This window comes from Typopeltis vanoorti, chromosome 15, assembly GCF_054136105.1.
Source record: "Typopeltis vanoorti isolate ZY-2024b chromosome 15, IOZ_Tvanoo_1.0, whole genome shotgun sequence".
Lineage (NCBI taxonomy): Eukaryota > Metazoa > Arthropoda > Arachnida > Uropygi > Thelyphonidae > Typopeltis > Typopeltis vanoorti.
Window position 1 is genome coordinate 86,679,082 of NC_143563.1, and position 18,640 is coordinate 86,697,721.

Consider the following 18,640-nt stretch of genomic DNA (forward strand, 5'->3'; position numbering starts at 1 on the left):
TTTTGAAATGTTCAAACCACCCTGCACTAGCATGGCATTCTTCTTCTTTTCCATCCTTGAAAGCCTTTTCTTTCAAGTTCCAAAGAGACTGAATGATTTTGATTTAATAAGGTCAATGCTTAGTGGCATCTGTTTTTGGTTATAGTCTCTCTCTCTCTCTAATTCAGTCATTGTGATACTTGGATTTCGAGTGATCTGCACGCATGGACATGAAGCAGCCTTACCTTTCTCTTTGTATTCAGCAGCTTTGCTGAAAATTACTCTTATAGTTGATTCACCCATTTTGTGTTCTTGTCCTATCTTTGCTTTTGCATTTTTCTTCATTATTTCAAGTTTTTCTTCGAATGAGATTACTTTTCAAGTCTTTTTCACACTTCCACTTTTTTGCTCACTAATTCTTTTACTCATGATTAAAGGTTGGGAAAATTTTTTTAAATAAAAAAGTAAGGAAAACATTTGCAAAGAAGGCACAAGATATGATAATCAAAATGCTATGTAATTAGCAGATGGCATAAATTTTGGCTGTAAATTAGGAACATAGTGTACATGGAAATGGTGTAGTGTGCCATTAAAAAAATAACTTTGTAAAATGTTTTAAATCGGTAACTAAATTATTTCATCCTGTTTAAAATCGGTAACATTTATTTTTAAAATGTGTGCAGGTGCACTAATCAAATTTTAGAGGCATATTAATTGCATTTTTGTATAGAAAAAAAATGACATACTAATTGAAAGCGCACTAATTGGAGACACATTAATCAAGGGATTGCTGTATTTCTTCTTAATGAATATTCCAAGAAAACAGCAATGCAATTAAAATACCTCTCTCTATAATCAGGACATCTAGTAGAGATCTGATCATTTCATATATTGATAATCTACGTATTAGGATTGTTGCATTCTTCAAGGATCATAATATCAGTGTTTTTCAAGCTGTTCACAGTGTACACAGATCTGAGGATCCCCTTTTATAACTACCTAGGAGTCTGTAGGATACCATGCTCATGTAGTTGGGCTTACATTAGGCAGACAACCATAGTTTTGAGGTGAGAAAGAAGGAACATGTTGGAGATGTTGAGCACAAGTTTTTTGTGGCCCACCATACTTCAACTACTACCCATACAGTATACCAGGATATTTCCTCCATCTTATATTTAGAAGGAAATTTTTATTCTAAATTTCTCAAAGAATTTGGGTTATTCATGCGGAATTCTTAACAGAAACCAATGACTTAAATGTCATTTCAAAATCTTTCATTAGATCTTCAGCATGTCAGATTTCCTAGAGGTTATCTTTAATCTTAACTGAGTGACATCTGGCACATGCCACTTCCCAAACAGCTGTTTATTCCAACTCAGTACCAGATCCATGTTCGTATATTTTTTTAAATATTGAAATGTAAGTAGGCATTTTAAGAAAAAAATTATGGGGGAGGGGGAACTAATTAAAAAAATTAGTTATTAAGTTCTTCATTCCCTCGCTCAGAAGATATCACTCATATTACCGACTTAAACTTTAAAGATGTATCTGATTGGCCTTTTGCTTGATTAATAAACTTATCTCCTTTTTCAGGCTCTGCGAGAAAATTCCTTTGATCTGCTGTTTGTGTACTTTTCCAAACCAGCAAATTTTCAGCTGTTTTTCTTTATGGACATCTAAACTGTGAGCCTCAATAATCTGAACTTGCAAATATATCACTCCTCAAAGCATGGAATTCTTTGGAAGAAGACTAAAAGCCATTTTGCATGGTTTGGAGGAGACGGTATCTTTGGGAAGTTTGGATTGTTGATTTTCATGAAATTATAGTACATAAAACAGCAGAAAAACTACTGATATGGACAAAGTAGGATAAACCACAGGTACAAGGAGTTTGGCAAAGGTAGGCCACAGAGGAAGAATGTGTACAAAACCTGAAAAAGGAGGTAAGTTTGTTCATCAGGCAAAAGGCCACTCAGAGCTGTGTATGATCATTCAAAATTTAACTATTTCTTCAGATATAGGTTTTGGATTTTATAAAAATCTTCAAATATATGTCTTCTGGTGTATTTTTTTTTTTTTTTTGTTTCAAGAATATATGCTAGGCTAGCTTCCAAATTTTATTCCTCCTGTCTTGTTCTGTTTACATAATTTGTATAATTTTAGTGTTTTGAACAATTTTCCCTTTGCCTTATCATATGCATTTTTCGTGATCTACAAAACTTAGTCATGTGACCAAGCCTTCTGGATTTAGTTGCTCTAAAACTTTTAGATCATACTTCAGATCTACTGTTGCTACCATTCCACATTTCAGATTTTGATAGTTTTTATTTAACATTCAGTATTGAAATTTGTTCCTTAGTGCATTTTCTCCTGGATATCTACTGCCATTATGCTCTCATCAGTTTCACTGCATTTAATAATTTTTTCCAAGTAATTACTTCAAACATTCAGAATATTCTTTTCTTCAGATATGTGTGATCATCATCATATTTGATTACTGTTGTGGCACTTGACACAAATTCTAAACTTTATTCTTAGTCTTCAGAGCATTTTGTCATCTTCATTTATTATTTGCTGCATCACAATTCAATGGAATCAATGGAGCCATTGTTGAATGCTCATCCTAAAATGATTCAATCAAGTCTAGTAGTTGATCTGTGGAACAACCTTTTTAAAGATGTGCTTTTGAAAATCTTCTTTTCAAAGAATTTTTGTATTCTTGTTCTGTATGTTCTGTATTATTCTGGGACTTTAGAGCATTCTTTGCATATGATATATTGATACATCTATATCAATTAGGTGAAAGATGAATTCCATCTCCCACTGTGAGACTAGTACCTTGCATATTGGAGACTTGAGAACTTCATTTAAAAAGTTTTATATTTGGTCTCCAGAGTGGCAGAACTAGATTAGCTAACCCTTAATCAAATTGCAGTACAAATCTACAATATGTTTCATGGGTTGATTCACATTATTTTTTATACACACAGTAGATCCTAATTAATTCAGGCATTACGATTAGAACATTTTGACCCATTTATGTGAAGTTTTGTTAATTGTTAAAAATGATATAAAAAGATAAACAAACATTTCTCTGAACAAATCATTTTATTCAAATGAATTACAATAGCAAAATAAGTAAATAAGTGATGAATGTTTTTTTAGCATGGCGAAACTAGTAGGCTAACAGATTTTGTATCAAATCTCCGACCTATTAAACCCAATTGTATGTCATCTTAAGCGAAATAAGTGTTTAAGAGGAGACGGGGAGGAACATAGCTGATGAGTCATTTAAAAACTGTGGTTTGGCATATCACCATCTTCTTTCTTTGCGCTGATAAACTTTTAACCAACCAACCATTTACAAGCAATTACCTCCAAGAGGTAAACTCGGGTGCTGCAGTCTCCTGTTCCAATTAAACAGTATGCTGTTCCAAATAAGTGAAAATTTTTCTCAATTTGGTTTTGTTCTCTAAGATTTGTCCCAGATAAATGGCTATCTTAATAAACCGATGGACCAATTAACCAGATTCTGTGTGTGTGTATGCATGCACTTTTCAGATATTTCAGATTAATTCTTTTTGTGTGTGTGTGTGTGTATGTGGTATAAAATCATTGTTTTGTGAATGGTAGGTATTGCACATCATATTTTCATAATAGTTTGACACCTTTTTTAATCTGATAATTTAGATATTAATTGGTTTAACCATCCAAAAGGCCATGTGGATAAAATATATCAAATAATTTATACTTCAATTACAGTGTGCACTTGACATTCATGTATTTATTTCCTTGTAAACATATCAAGGCTGGTGTGGTGATTAAACTTTAAAATATTTATTATTTTTAGGCATACTAGATTATTGTTCCAATACATGCTTCCTTCTGATACCTCCTGATACAAGGAATATATGAATGTGTAATTCATACATTCCTTATAAAAGATTAATATACTACTAAGGTTTTTCCTTTTATATGATAATTAATCTCAGAAATGTACTACTCACTTTGTCTTACTTGTTTAATAAAAAATAATAATAATAATAATAATCAGCAAATAATGGTCACCTCCTCACATTATTCAGACTTGACTTTGAACTGTACAGGCATTAACCTCTAACACTATTATCTGATTGCCTTAATTTAATTTCACATATATGTAATACTGTATGAGAATTCGATGAAATGTAAGTACATGTGAGCTCACATGTACGTGCGTACACACACACACACACACACACACACACACACACACACACACACGCACGCAGCAGTGTAGATAACTCAGTGGCTTTCATAGTTTATATAAAGTAAGATATGCACTCCTTTTTTTTCAACATAGTTCTAACCTTTACAGCAAGCAGTAGGCCAGACTCACCATCTTCTCGATTAAGTTATGCAACTTATTCTAAGGTGGATGGGATGTCCCCTGGTTTATCAAAACATAGATCATTAATTCCAACTGCTGGAGGAAAGAGCAGAGAAACAAGTCCAAGTAGGGCAGGCTATAGTGGTAAGCACTGCATATTTTTTGTCTTTTCTTGTCTCTGTCTCTCTCTCTCTCTCTCTCTCTTTTCCTGTTCTTCCTGCTAGCACTAACTCTCTGAATGTTGTGGAGATAGGAAGTTGCTTAGTTTTCCTTTACTCTGAGATGAAATGCTTTTTTAAACTATAGATTAGCTTTCAGTAGGAAATGTGATTGTATTAGGCATCAACCATATATTCCAAATAAATAAAGGATCCAAGCTAGGAGGGGATCTTGGTATTTAACGGGAGTGCAAACTTTTTTGGATTAGTAAAAATGATATAGTGGTGGTTACATGAGTGAAGTTTTTCTTTTCTTGTAAAAATGAATTGACAGCTAAGTAATATAATGCATCTGGGGAGAGGGAACCCATAATTGTGTTAACCATTCACTTCCAATTAATATAGGAACTGAAAAATAACTGATTATGCTGTTGTTACTACTTTTCCATACGATTTTCTGTTCTCACTCAACAGGTTATCGCATTTGATTATGATTATTTTGCATATATGGAGAACGGAAAGGTAATAGTGTCTGTGGGGGCCTTTATTATGTTGCCCTTTACTATTCCATGCAAACGTTCATATCTGCATCCTTTGTTTCATAAAAATGCCACTTAGAATGAAAAAAATCGCATATGAAACAAAATACTAGTTCAGTGTTTATTTGATATTTCATGCCATTTTGGTTACTATCTTCCATGCTAGATAGTTAAAAAATAATTGCATTAGTCACAGCTAGAACTCTATTGATAAAGAAAGTCTAGTTTACTACATTATGTACCAACAGGTAAGTGGAAAATAGATTCAACATGGGGGGGGGGATTCCCATTATCAATAATGAATGCTCTAATCTGGAAATTATGCAGTCATTTTTATTAATATTAGGTTGATGAAAAAAATGCTTAAAATTTATTTAAAAATTCCTGTATGATTCATAATTCATACAGGTTTTTCAAACTTCTACAAATCTTGTAGAACAAAGTCACACAATCCTACATATGTCATTAGTTGATTAAAAAAAAAAAAAATATATATATATATATATATATATATATATATATATGAGATAATCAAAAAGCATTTTCCCAAATTAAGAAATCCTATGTGATAAAAAAAAAAAAAAAAATTGCTGATGTTATCAGATCCCCCAGTCATTCCAGATTAGCAAAGTTAAATTTTCTTTTTTTTTAATAAAGAGAAAATATCAAGGATAAAACTTACATACTTTAATATGCAGATTAGGCGGTCATCAGGTGAACTACATAATACTTTTTACTCCAAAATATTTCCTGTAATATCTTGCCATAATACTTAAATATTGTATCAGCTTGGGAAATAGAAGCTGGTTTGCAAGACAGAATTTATCCAAAAATAGTAAATGTCTGATATTCATTGGTGTCAGTGAGGAATACATGAATCATGAATGAAGGATAAGTAAATGAGTGTAATGTAGAATTGCCTTCTGCAGTTAGCTCTGAGACTCCATGGAAGTAATGTACGAGGTTCGACACAAAAAAAGCGAGACTAACCCTATAGCTTGGGAATGGTGAGTGGGGGGGGGGGAAGAGATTGTTATAGAGCATGTTCTAATCTGTCACCGTGAGACAATGCCCAACTCCATTGCTTTACTCAGTATGAGGGGACACAGGTTCAAATATTGACATATTCTTACTCTCGATTGGAAAATGTTGGAGTGCAAGAGTGAACAGCGAGTTAACATAAAGTTTCTTGTGAAACTGAAGAAATCTGTGATGAACTCTTTTCAGTTATTGACTGAGGCTTACAGTGAAGAGTGCATGTTTCATGCATGCGTTTGTAAATGGCACAAACAATTTTTGGAGAGCAGAGAAAGCGTGAAAGATGATCACCCAAGCTGCCCGTGCACAGCAGTTACCGATGACAACATTAAAAAATTGTGAGATGTGATTCGAAAAGACAGAAGGTTGGGTGTTTGAGCTGTAGCTGAGAAAAGTTCATTTCGACAGGGGAGGTGTTCGATGCATTTTAACAGAAGAATAATGAAAAAGGTTTGTGCAAAAATGTGAGATTTGTGGTAAGGTTTGTGAGATGAACAAAATGAATGTTTCAAGGAAGTGTGTTTGGAACTTTTTGCAACACATTAAGGATGAACCAGATTTGTTGAATTCAGTAATTACTTGTGATGAAACTTGGATATTTACGTATGATCCAGAAACCAAGCAACAATCAATGCAGTGGAAGTCTGCAACATCTCCAAGACCAAAAAAAAGCATGCATGAGTCGTTCTAAGTTCAAGGCCATGTTGATTGTTTTCTTCGATATCTAGGGTATTGTAATGGCAGAGTGGGTTCCCAGCAGTAAATCAGCAGTATTACCTTTGAAGTCTTGACGAAATTGCGTGAATGCATGTGAAGGAAACGACCAGAATTGTGGAGAAAGTGGTTGGATTTTGCACCAAGACAACGCACCCACAACACTTTTGTGAAGCAGTTTTTAATTAATCACAACGTCACTGTGCTTAAGTACCCACCCTATTCGCCAGACCTGGCTCCCTGCAACTTCTGCCTCTTCCCAAAAGATCAAGTCAGTGCTCAAAGGAACCCATTTTTTGTTGGTAGAAGATGTGAAAGCAAAAATGATGGAGATCCTCAACAGCCTTTCAGAAAATGATCTGCAGAATTGCTTTGAACGTTGGCAGCATCGTATGCAGCTGTGTGTCAACTCAGAAGGGAATTATTTTGAAAGAGATTGTAGTTGATTTTCTGGATTTGTTAAATAAAACACAATACAGGCACAGTCTCATTTTTTCTGTCAGACCTTATGATGATAACAGTGCAGTCTGATAATCTGTCAATTATCAGACGTTAAAATGAATGATCCTTCAATTAACAAACACTTGAGTACATTAGTGCATAATGACTTCTGGTACCACACCATGTAATTCTACCGTCAGTTATCTGACTGGCAAATCACGTTGTTCTCTTGCTATGATTTGATAAGTCAGGGATTACCAGAATAACTCCTTCAGAAACTACCAATTAATTCCAAATGCTGTTAGTTTAAGTTCTTGATGATTCAAATGCTTTGACTCTTAGTATTTCTGCAAAGAGGCCAGGATCAACAAGGCTCCTACAGTAAGCCATCAATTAAAATTTGACTATAGTAACACTGAGTTCCAAATAAATACAAAATCCTAACCTCAGACTTCAACAAAATAAACACTGCTAGATGATGTTCTGACATTGGACTTTGCTGATATTAAATGCACATTGCTGAATATAACATGTCTGATTGTCCATGATGAACAAGAAAATGTTCTCTTTTTGATACTGAAAATTTTATATTTTTGCAGTAGTGACATAGAAAGGAAGAAGTAGCTATAGTATTCAATACCAAGGTGAACTGAAAAGCATGCATTTTCTAGTAGAATGATGTGTAGATTTAAAATTGGAAATAGGAAATTGTCAAGTCATTGTCCTATCAAGTGTCATCTCCATCCCAAGAGGTTAGCAATCACGAATCTCCATCTGTTTCTCTCTGTATAGTTTGTCTCAGTCAGTCCTTCATGTTTGTGAACCATGTGTGTGTCTGTCTTCCTTCACAAAAATGATTTTTTTAATCCTTTCAATGCTCACAATATGTCTCGTATCCATATCCTTACAATATGACCCATATATGATATTTTTCTGTTTTGTATGTTCTTGATTAGTTGCAATTTAGCACCCATCTCCAAAACTTATGAATCCATGAGATCTTTAATGTTATTCTGTATGTCCATGTCTTAAAAGCAATTTTTCTACTATCTTCCTTGTTTAAATATCTGCTCTATAGAGCAAAGTAGCCCAAATAAAGCATTTAATCATTCTTAATCTTTGTTTTTTTTTTTTTTTTGTTCATTTCTCTTTGTTAGTATACTCTTCATTCTCTTAAAGGTTTATTTTGCAATATCTATTCTTCTAATTTCCCTTTTGCATTTTCCATTCTCTGTAATTAAGTGACTTAAATAAGTGGATATTCATCTTGTTCAATAATTTGGTTTTCTATTGTAATTTGTAATTTTGGGTATATATTTCTCCTGCTTACTGTCATAACTTTTTTTTGTTTAATTTAATGTAAGGCCATATATGTTACTCTGTATATGTAATTTGTTCTATTAACTTCAAGTTTTCCTCTTTCTCAGCAGTCAATACAGTATTGTCTGCATAATGAAGATTATATTTCTTCTGCCTGTTTTTACTCCCTCCAGTTCTTCCATACTCTCAAAAATTTTTGTACTGTAGACGTTGAACAGAAGATGAAAAAGTACACATTCATGCCTAACACACTTTGTATAGTGTATCAGCTGTTTTGGAAAGTTTCCGACAGTTCACTGTTAATTTTTATGCTTGCAGTTAGGTTCCAACATATGTAGGATATCAGTCTTATATTATTCCCGTCTATTTTTTCGTTATTAATGTTTCTATTAATTCATATGGTGAACACTATCAAATGCTTAATAATTTATAAATGAATCTGCATTCCTGATTTCTTTCTAGTGTCATTCTGATATTGAAGATATCAGAATAAATTAAACATGCCAAGAAATTATATTTTTGGTTTAATCCTTCATGCGCAAACTTTTGTTTGTGCATGAAGTAACTTCACAACTGGACACCTCATATATATATATATATATATATATATATATATACAGGGTGTTCGGGATAAATTTGACATATTTATAATTAATTATATTTTTCCGTAAGTTACATGTATTAACACACACTTCTCTTCATTTAAAAGTTTGGACCCTTCTTCATTCATATACAAGATGTCAGAAAGGATGGATAGCTGGAACCCACCTGAATCATGGAAGAGAATAACTTGTATCATGATGATTCGTGCCCGCCATCAAAATAAGGATATTACGACTGCTGCCCAATGCTCCCTGAATACAGTAAAAACAATCAGGCATGAACTAGAGACTTGCAATGGTGACTACGAGGATGTAGCAAGAAGAAAGATCCCTAGCAGACGATCTGATTGCGTTCGTACAGCAGAATTCCTCGCAAATCTGCAGGAACAGGTGTTGAAGAACCCTGGCATTGGAATTCGGGCTTTGTTCGTGGAGTTGCTAACTGTAGTCAAGCCCTGGATAACAAGGGTAGCCAATGGTAGGCCGTATGTATGGCAGCAGGATTCGGCCCCTTGCCACACCTCTGGGAAAAGTCAATAATGGTTGTCTGAAAATTTCTACGACTTCACCAGTCCAAATGTTTGGCCTCCAAACTCCCCAGACCTTAACCCCATGGATTATTTTGTATGGGGCGCAGTTGAAAAAGACACCAATCGCACTTCCAGTAATACAAAAGCCCAGTTAATGGATAAAATTAAAACAGTTTTTGCGGCCCTTGCCAGGGAGACTGTAGCATCAGCTTGTTCGAGGTTCCGAAGCAGAATTGAAGCTGTGATCGATGCTAATGGTGGTTATTTTGAGTAAATCTTGTTGATAGTATTGTAATTAACTCTGCCTGTAATGTTTTTTTGTCAATTCATTAAATTTAATAGATACAAAGAAGATTTTCTTTTTCCTTACGAAACTGTCAAATTTATCCCAGTTTCGTAAGGAAAAAGAAAATCTTCTTTGTATCTATTAAATTTAATGAATTGACAAAAAAACATTACAGGCAGAGTTAATTACAATACTATCAACAAGATTTACTCAAAATAACCACCATTAGCATCGATCACAGCTTCAATTCTGCTTCGGAACCTCGAACAAGCTGATGCTACAGTCTCCCTGGGAAGGGCCGCAAAAACTGTTTTAATTTTATCCATTAACTGGGCTTTTGTATTACTGGAAGTGCGATTGGTGTCTTTTTCAACTGCGCCCCATACAAAATAATCCATGGGGTTAAGGTCTGGGGAGTTTGGAGGCCAAACATTTGGACTGGTGAAGTCGTAGAAATTTTCAGACAACCATTTTTGATTTTTCCCAGAGGTGTGGCAAGGGGCCGAATCCTGCTGCCATACATACGGCCTACCATTGGCTACCCTTGTTATCCAGGGCTTGACTACAGTTAGCAACTCCACGAACAAAGCCCGAATTCCAATGCCAGGGTTCTTCAACACCTGTTCCTGCAGATTTGCGAGGAATTCTGCTGTACGAACGCAATCAGATCGTCTGCTAGGGATCTTTCTTCTTGCTACATCCTCGTAGTCACCATTGCAAGTCTCTAGTTCATGCCTGATTGTTTTTACTGTATTCAGGGAGCATTGGGCAGCAGTCGTAATATCCTTATTTTGATGGCGGGCACGAATCATCATGATACAAGTTATTCTCTTCCATGATTCAGGTGGGTTCCAGCTATCCATCCTTTCTGACATCTTGTATATGAATGAAGAAGGGTCCAAACTTTTAAACGAAGAGAAGTGTGTGTTAATACATGTAACTTACGGAAAAATATAATTAATTATAAATATGTCAAATTTATCCCGAACACCCTGTATATATATATAGCGGCTAATGACTTCACATCACTTCCCTTAGTATCCCATAATGCAAAACACGTATCCATACAGACATGTAGAATGCCATGCATTATGTGAAGGGTCACTGCCCAGACCAGTTTAGACCTTTATTGAGGTCTCATCAGTGGGAGCCAGACCCAGAAGTGATACCAAGGTTGAAGTAATGCAGAAGTCATATTTCCTGCATTACTCAACCTTGGTGTTTTCATTCATCCATGATTTTCTTCTATTTTAAATCTTCTTGCGGATACAGTTATAGGTAATATCTTTAAGTCTCCTTAAAATGCTTCCATTCTTTTTCTAAATTCAACTAGTTATCAGTTTCCATTTCATGTAGTAAATGAACCTCTATAATGTGTTCAAAACAGTCTTTAATTTTTGCTTAATACTTATTTTGAACTGAGTCATTCTTTAAATAACTGAAATCTAAACAAGGGTCTTTTTCTATTCTTAGTGTTTTAGTCTTGCATTTAATTTTAAAACAAATGGAACGTGGTCTAAGTCTATATCTATTCCTGAGTATTCCAAAATTACCAATTACTGGGGATACTTCTCTTCATATAGATCTAACTTTTGCATTTAGGTCTTCCATAACAATCAGGATAACATCTTTATTTTATTTGTTTTATAACCTTATAACCTCATATAAACTCTTCAATCTCTTCATCGCAGTGGCTGTCAGCACATGAATATGCTTACAGGAGGCCAATGTCAGAAGATATTCATGCAAGTTTGGTTAGTATGATTCTTGATCCAGTGATGACCATCCTGATGGCTTTGGAACATCAACTTTGTAAGTTGTATTATTTGAGATCATCCTATGGTTCCTATTTTCAGCATCATCTTCTCTGTAGTTATACACAGCAGAGTCTATTGCAAGGGAGTCAATTTCTTCTGCATGAATAAAGCTCTTCAACCTGAGGTTGATAATGTCTGATAGAATAATAGATGGTGAGGTTCTAATTTCTTCCATGTGCAGTATTATAGTCATTTTAATCTTTCTAATCATGCATGTAAGATTTTGGAAATTTATCCTTTCTGGCATCATTTGTCTTCAGCCACAAGCCAGTACTGATGCGTTGCTTCATTCTATTAGGATTTCACCATTGCCCAAGTTAGCCAGATTTTCAGGGTTCCTATAGGCTACTATAGTAGCTTGAATTCCAAAAGTCCCCATCATACCTTATCCATGCAGGCATTCCGATACTTCTGTGGTCCCCTCCCCACAACAAGGATGCTTAGGTTGGACTTTAGAATGGTTTTAAGTTATTAGTATGCATGGCTAATACAGATAAGGAAAAGCTTATTATAGTTGGAGGCCTAAACAGAAAATTAATTCCAAGATATATGATGAGATATTTTGGGAACATTTCCAGAAAAGCACAAAACCTAATAACAGTGAGTAATAGCTAGATTTAGATGGAATAATCTTTACTAACATCAAGTTCCAACATAAAGATCGGCATCAATTCACAAGAAAAGTAATGACTATGTTATGCAAAGGTTATCTGAAACATCTATATCTGCCTTTTAATAACTACAAGGGCTTTGGGCTTTTTATCAACTGCATAAATAATCAAAGTGAATTAAACTTGTAGAATTTCCTAAATTAAACAATGCTGCTTCGACATGTTTTGCTATCTTTCTTTTAGCTGGTAGTATCTTCAGGAAAATTTTAGAAGAAACAAAACCGAAATCCCCCACCCTCCCTGCCATTAATAAAGTTATATTAAATTTTTCCAACCATAATTCTGCTGAAATAGAATATTGGAAATAGTTTGTATGACAAAAATGATGTTATCATCCTTAAAGTCAACAAGATCGCCTATGTTGTCAGACTCTTCCACTTGAAAAACCCTTCTCATTTTATATAGAAACTTATGGACACAACAAATTACTTCATCAGATATAATGGCCACCTTAGACATGCTGTCATTATTTACTTTCTTATATAGTGAAATCTGTGGTGTATTCATAACTAAAAATGCACATGTATGCCCACAGTAATTAACTTTTTAATAATATGTAAATATTTTGTCTTAAGTATCATAAGACATCATCAGTTACAGTTATTAAACAACAATAGGAATTACATTAAAAAAAAAAAAAAAAAAAAAATTAGTGCACATGCTTACATCGGAATCCCTCTATATATACAGTAGCATGTTTAAGGATTAAAATCTATTGGATTGTAATTAAATTAAATTAAAATATAACTGATAAATTTATTTTATACAATTGAGGATAACAATTTCCTAGACTTTTAGGATAGTGAGAGTCATTATGGTTAAGATTGGGTCAGTGACCTAAGGCTTTAGCACTTTCTTTATGCAAACGCTCCTGTTTATATATGGATCTGTGTAGTAGCTTGGTGTTTTGCCTTTGGATCCTGTAGTTAGTGTTTTCAACTCCATATTGTGCAAGGCCAGATTTGTGAGGTTTGATAAGACGGGTGTGGTTTTGATGTTCATTTGATGCATTTATTTACAAAGCTTCCTGTTTGTCCATAGTAAGATAAGTTACAAGAAGATGGCACTTTGTATATGCCAGGTAGCATCATTGTTGAGAGTTTGTCTTTAGGAGAAGGTAAAAAATTGCGAATTTGGTCGATTTGTTTATAGGTAGCAGCGAGTTTGCATTTCTTCATAATTTTTGACAAACATTCAGGGATGCCTTTGATATATTGATATAAGAGTCCTATGGGTCTCTTGTCTGGTTTGATGTGTAGGAGAGTGGCTAATAATTTTTTGAGTTGTTATTGGATTATATATCCATTTAGTAAGGCTGTATCTTTAATAATTTCCAATTCTTGTTTTAAAGATTCTTCAGAGGAACAAAATTTGTGTGCTCTGGATACCAAAGATTTCATGATGCCGTATTTTTGAGATGGATAGTGAGCCGATGTATTGTGGATATAATGACCTAAAAAAAGTTGGTTTTCGATAGAAGTGGAAATGGAACCATCTTGTTTACGTTGGATGTGTACATCGAGGAAGGAAATAGCGTGTGATGATTCTTTTTCTAGCGTGAATCTGATGCGAGGATGTAGGTTGTTGATACTATTTAGAGATGAGTAGAGTTCTTGTTCACTGTCCTAAAAGTCTGGGAAGTTGTTATCCTCAATTGTATAAAATAAATGTATCAATTATATTTTAATTTAATTACAACCCAATAGTTTTTGATCCTTAAATACGCTACTATGTACATAGAGGCATTCCAATGTAAGCATGCACACTAATGTTTCTTTGAATGTAATTCCTATTGTTTAGAAACAGTATTGGTGTTGATGTCTTATGATACTTAAGACAAAATATTTACATATTATTAAACATATTATTAAAAAGGTAATTACTATGTGGCATACGTGTGAATTTTTAGTTGTCATTATTTACAAGTACAGTCATACCCCGACTTACGTGAATCCGGAGTTGCGCGGTTTCATATATGTACGTATTCCCGTCCCGCTTCACGCCTCACCACTAGATATATCTTTCCAGCGCCGGCCGCATTCGCCAGTGTCGCACATGCTGTGAACCAGCACTCATATTCATCCATTCATACACGATTTTTATAGTTTACAAACCTTGTGATTGTTTAATGTTATGTTCTTGTTAAAAATTTTATCACATAAAAAATAATAATGTCATCCAAAGGAAGCAAGTCTGATTCTTCTACAGCTAGCAAGAAAAGAAAAACATTGACTTTGGAAACAAAACTCAACATTATTAAGGATTTTGAAGGCATAATGAAAATTTGTGAGCTAGCAAAGAAGTTTGATATACAGGATTCCACAGTAAGAACAATCATAAAAGAAAGGTTTACAGATTTTGGAGGACATAGATTCTAACGAGGAATGAATTGTGTAGCCACAAGGTAAGGAATAAAAAAATCATTAGCTTTGCTATGAAAAAATTTTGCGTGACAAGAAAAAGACATTATGCCGTCAGACGAATCTATTAGATTTTATGAAACCATTGACATTGAAATAACTTTCTTTTTTTTTTTTATGTACAAAAAACTACAATTATGATTATATTTCTTAAAAAATATGGGTGTTTTTGTAAACCTTTGGTCCCAATTAACTAATATTTTGTATGTTTGTATGCAAAATTATACCCAAGTTACGAGCTTTTTGTTGGTCCCACCTACTGCATAACTTCGGGGTATGACTGTATCTCTGAAGAATTCCTGGATATCCTTGCAGACCTATTTCCACTTGAAAGAAAGATTTTACTACCAAAATATGACCCGACAATGGGGGGATGACTCACCTCTATTGTCCCCATTGCAGATTGATTTGAGGAAAAAGCATTATCACAGGCAATCCTAAAATCACACTTTTGGTGAAGATATGTGTTTATTGTGTGGAAGCATACCCAATATCTCAAAGATTTGGTATGTTTCCTGAACAATAACTATCCAGAGATCAAGTTCCTGTTAGAAATGGATAAAGATGTAAAGTACCATTCCTGTTCAACAGAAAAAACACTCTAGGATTAACATTATAACTAATATTTAAGGAATTGACAGCGTATACTAGAAATATAAATTAAATAAACTTTAATATATACTTTCCGATATTTCGGCAAACGTCACGTTGCCATCTTCTTGGGAACTTACTACAAAGACACGTGCACACAAGTACTAATAACAGCAAATGGGACTGAAGCTAGGAAGCTAACGTTTTCCTAAAGTCCAGATGGTGTCCCCTGGCGGGCTATATTGGTAGTTCTTGGCCTTTGGGCTGAAGTTCTTCTGATAAAAGTTTCCCAAATTTGGGGCAGTCTCATGCATCCAAATTTGTTGAGGTTTAGCATGTTCCTAAGGGCCGAGGCTGATTCCATGAATAGTCTTTCATACTTGAACTTGCTGCGGTGTATTACTGTGGCTTTCTTCCATCTTATTCTGTGGCGAGTATCCAGAGCGTGGTCTGCAAGCCCAGAGTGGCTGTACTGGTGAAATCGGATGCAATCCTTGTGTTCTGAGATTCTGATATTTGCTGTCCTGCCTGTTTGGCCAAAGTAGGACAATTTACAGCTGCAAGGGACCTGGTATACACCAGGTAGGTCTAGGGGAAGTGGTTGGTCTTTAGTGGAGCGGATAAGGGATGCCAGTTTTCTATGTGGTCTGTAACAAGTGGTCAAGTCATGTTTTTTTAAGATTTTATTGATTTTTTCCGAGGTGCCTCGAATGTAGGGAATGGTGATGGATTCAGAGTAATCTTTTTTGTGAAGGGGAGGGGGTGGTGGGTTGTGGATTACTGGGTTAAGTATTTTTTGGAGGGGGTAGCCATTGGCTGAGAAAGTGTCACGGATGTGATTTAGTTCAGCGGTTAGGGCTTGATCATTAGAACAGATTATTTTTGCCCTGTTGAATAATGTCTTAATAACTCCATATTGTTGTGAGGGGGGGGGATGGGATTGTTGGTTAGTGTATCTGCCTGTATGGGTGGGTTTTCTATAAACTGAGAAAACCAAGGTTCCATCAGGTTGGCGGGTGACTAGTGTGTCTAGGAAGGGGAGGTTATTGTTTTCCTCTTTTTCCAGGGTGAACTTGATTCTAGGGTGTTGGTTGTTTAAGTGTGTTAGGAAGGAGAGGAGTGAATCCGGGCCATGTGGCCAAATAGCGAAAACATCAACGTAGCAAAACCATATGGTAGTTTTTTGTGGGGCTGAGTTTAAGGCTTTCTATTCAAACGTCTCCATGAAGAAGTTGGCCAAGGGTGGGGAAAGTGGTGAACCAATGGCTGTCCCCTCTATCTGTTTGTAGAATTTTTCCTGCCAAACGAAATAGCCTGAGTTCATTGTAAACTGAAATAGGGCTGAGATATTGGGAGGGAATTTAGCTTGGATTAGCTCTAAGGTTTCTTTGAGGGGGACATTCGTGAATAGGGAGGAGACTTCAAAACTGACCATTATGTCATTATGTTGGAGTGTAAGGTTTTCTATACTGGCTTTGAAGTGGGCTGAGTTTTTTATGTGTGATGGTGTATTGCCAGTATAGTGTGAGAGCGCTTTGGCTAAATGCTTGGCTAGTTTGTAAGTGGGGGAATCAATGCCATCCACTATGGGACGTAATGGCACATTTTCTTTGTGTATTTTTGGGAGCCCATATATGCGGGGGGGTCTAGAGTTATAGGGTTTTAGTCTGTTGGTAATCTCCACAGGCCAAGAAGTGACCTTCTTAAGGAGCCTATGGAGTTTTCTAATTTGTGAGTTGGTGGGATTGTAATCAATGGGGAGGTAAGTGGAAAGATCTAATAATAAAGCCTTGAGCTTACCTGTGTAGTCTTTAAGATTGAGTACCACAGTGGCGTTCCCCTTATCCGCTTTGGTGATCACTATTTCTTTCTTTCTCTTCAATTCTTGTAGTGACTTGTATTCACTAATGGATATGTTGGATTTTGGAGGTTTTGCTTTATTGAGAACACAGGCTACATCCAATCTAATATCGTTGGCGATGTGGTTTGGAAGTTGGCGAATCCCGCGTTCAATTTGGATCATTAATTCCTCGGCCGGTAATTTCTTAGGAGCAATGGCGAAGTTGTGGCCACGTGACAGAGCGTTGAGTGCTTCAGGCTTCAAGGTAGCTGAAGAAAGGTTAACTACAGTGTTGGTTTGTAGTTTTGGTTTGAATGCCGAGTTCTTTATTAATTTATCAAACTTGTTGATATGTCGCCTCCGTATTCGTTCAAATTCTTTTTTTAACTGGCATACACGAGACGTCATGTAGGACTGACCAAAGCTCGTGATTAAGCGTAAGTGAAAGCTCATTTTCTAGCGTTAAAATAGCTCTGTTGTTAAAATAGCGTTATGTCAGCTAGGGAACCGCGTGTAGCGGTAATTTGCTCCCGAAGTAATGCCTGGCTAGCCCGGTTGTAAATACGGAGAGCTTTCTGTGAGACGAAGTGGTGTTTAAATTTGACACAGTTCGGGATGACTTGATTATCCCGGCAGCGTTTTAGGAATGCCAGACGGTTAAGTTGTCTGGATAACTTCAGCTTCAGTTTGCTGTAATGGCGGGCCTTGCGTGCGAAGAGATCTCTGTGGATGATCATTATTCTTGTTGAGAGGCTTATACGCTGGTTAAACATGATAACTAATATTTAAGGAATTGACAGCATATACTAGAAATATAAATTAAATAAACTTTAATATATACTTTCTGATATTTCGGCAAACGTCACGTTGCCATCTTCTTGGGAACTTACTACAAAGACACGTGCACACAAGTACTAATAACAGCAAATGAGACTGAAGCTAGGAAGCTAACGTTTTCCTGAAGTCCTGATGGTGCCCCCTGGCGAGTTATATTGGTAGTTCTTGGCCTTTGGGCTGAAGTTCTTCTGATAAAAGTTTCCCAAATTTGGGGCAGTCTCATGCATCCAAATTTGTTGAGGTTTGGCATGTTCCTAAGGGCCGAGGCTGATTCCATGAATAGTCTTTCATACTTGAACTTGCTGCGGTGTATTACTGTGGCTTTCTTCCATCTTATTCTGTGGCGAGTATCCAGAGCGTGGTCTGCAAGCCCAGAGTGGCTGTACTGGTGAAATCGGATGTAATCCTTGTGTTCTGAGATTCTGATAAAATCAGTCTGATTTTACCTTCCTGACCATGATGGTCACCTTTCTTACCTGAGCCTTGTA

The 18,640-nt window shown here is 35.6% G+C and overlaps 1 protein-coding gene across 8 annotated transcripts in view; it reads left to right on the top strand.

The window, feature by feature from the left end:
* chb (CLIP-associating protein) overlaps positions 1-18,640 on the top strand; it is a 723,643-nt gene that overhangs the window by 491,723 nt on the left and 213,280 nt on the right. For 6 of the 8 annotated variants that reach the window (XM_090405359.1, XM_090405360.1, XM_090405364.1 and 3 more), the window contains one exon: positions 4,322-4,492. The exons of 1 other annotated variant lie outside the window; for it this stretch is intronic. In XM_090405359.1, coding sequence (XP_090261485.1) covers positions 4,322-4,492 — 171 coding nt within the window. The remainder of the gene's footprint in view (positions 1-4,321; positions 4,493-18,640) is intronic. One more of the 8 variants, XM_090405362.1, reaches the window with a different exon arrangement.